The 1,128-nt window shown below is 40.2% G+C and overlaps 1 protein-coding gene across 1 annotated transcript; it reads right to left on the reverse strand.

Moving 5' to 3' along the window:
• LOC121554702 lies at positions 1-419 on the reverse strand (the record flags this gene model as incomplete). Its single annotated transcript, XM_045219950.1, is given in 2 exon segments — positions 1-14; positions 153-419. Coding segments are annotated over 2 exon segments (281 nt in total), but the record flags the coding sequence as incomplete, so codon positions are not given.
• Positions 420-1,128: the final 709 nt, after the last annotated feature.

Genomic DNA, 1,128 nt, shown 5'->3' on the forward strand with positions numbered 1-1,128 from the left:
CTATCTTGAAAATTCTGGGTGGGACCACTGGAACAAAAATCAAGATTAGTTTAGAATAGAGGATGTGCTGTTTTTGACAGAGAGTCCAACAACGTCTCTAGGAATGAATGAATGATGTAGTCTGAATAAAAACACAAGTTAGCCTACTGTACCTGTGGATAAGGATGCTGAGACACATCTGCTTTGGCTTCCATCTTCTCCCTCTGTAGCCACGTTGAACTGGTACTTTTTACCAGGTTGGAGACTGCTTATTTCAAGATGATGCCCACCTTTCACTCTTGTTGACCTTGTTTCTCCGTCACACCCCCAGGTCACTCTGAATGTCTGTGGTCCTGTCAGCCCCTGAGGAGAACCCCAGCTCAGAGACACTGAATCTAATGTCAGCAACAGGACCTGGATGTCACCAGGAGGGGGCAGCACTGGTGAAGGAATAATGAGAGAGAAACAAACTTTATTGACAATACATTTACATAAACATGTGTATTATTCATCCCAGCAGTTAAGGGACAACAATTGATATCTTACTAAATGTATCCTCTTAAATTGAGATTTAAATTAAATAATATTGTTTGGGTCAGTTTATTACGTGTTTCCACATATACCTACCATCATCTGAGGCCAGCATTGTGTGATGGTCGCCATCACAACTCTTAAAGTGTGAGAACAAAATATGAAATCAGTCATTTCTTTAAAAACACAGAAATTGTTACTTTGCTAAATGTACAACAGATATTTTAAAATCAAGATACATCAACTGCTTTTTACATACAGGTAACTGCCAAAATAAAGGAAACACTTGAGTAAATTATGGATACAAAGTATATTGAAACCAGGTGCTTCCACACAGGTGTGGTTCCTGGGTTAATTAAGTGATTAAAACATCCCATCATGCTTAGGGTCATGTATTAAAATGCCCAGGTGCCCATTATTTTGGTTACCATGGCTAGAAGAGATCTCAGTGACTTTGAAAGAGGGGTCTCAACGGAGCATAGGGGCTTTAAAGGGTGTGTGTCTGTCGCCAGGGTGGAACACTTATATAGCAAACGCTCTTATCCAGAGCGACTTACAGTTAGTGAGTGCATACATCATTTTTTTATTTTTCATACTGGCCCCCCGTGGGAATCGAAC

Source organism: Coregonus clupeaformis, unplaced genomic scaffold (assembly GCF_020615455.1).
Source record: "Coregonus clupeaformis isolate EN_2021a unplaced genomic scaffold, ASM2061545v1 scaf2928, whole genome shotgun sequence".
Taxonomy (NCBI): domain Eukaryota; kingdom Metazoa; phylum Chordata; class Actinopteri; order Salmoniformes; family Salmonidae; genus Coregonus; species Coregonus clupeaformis.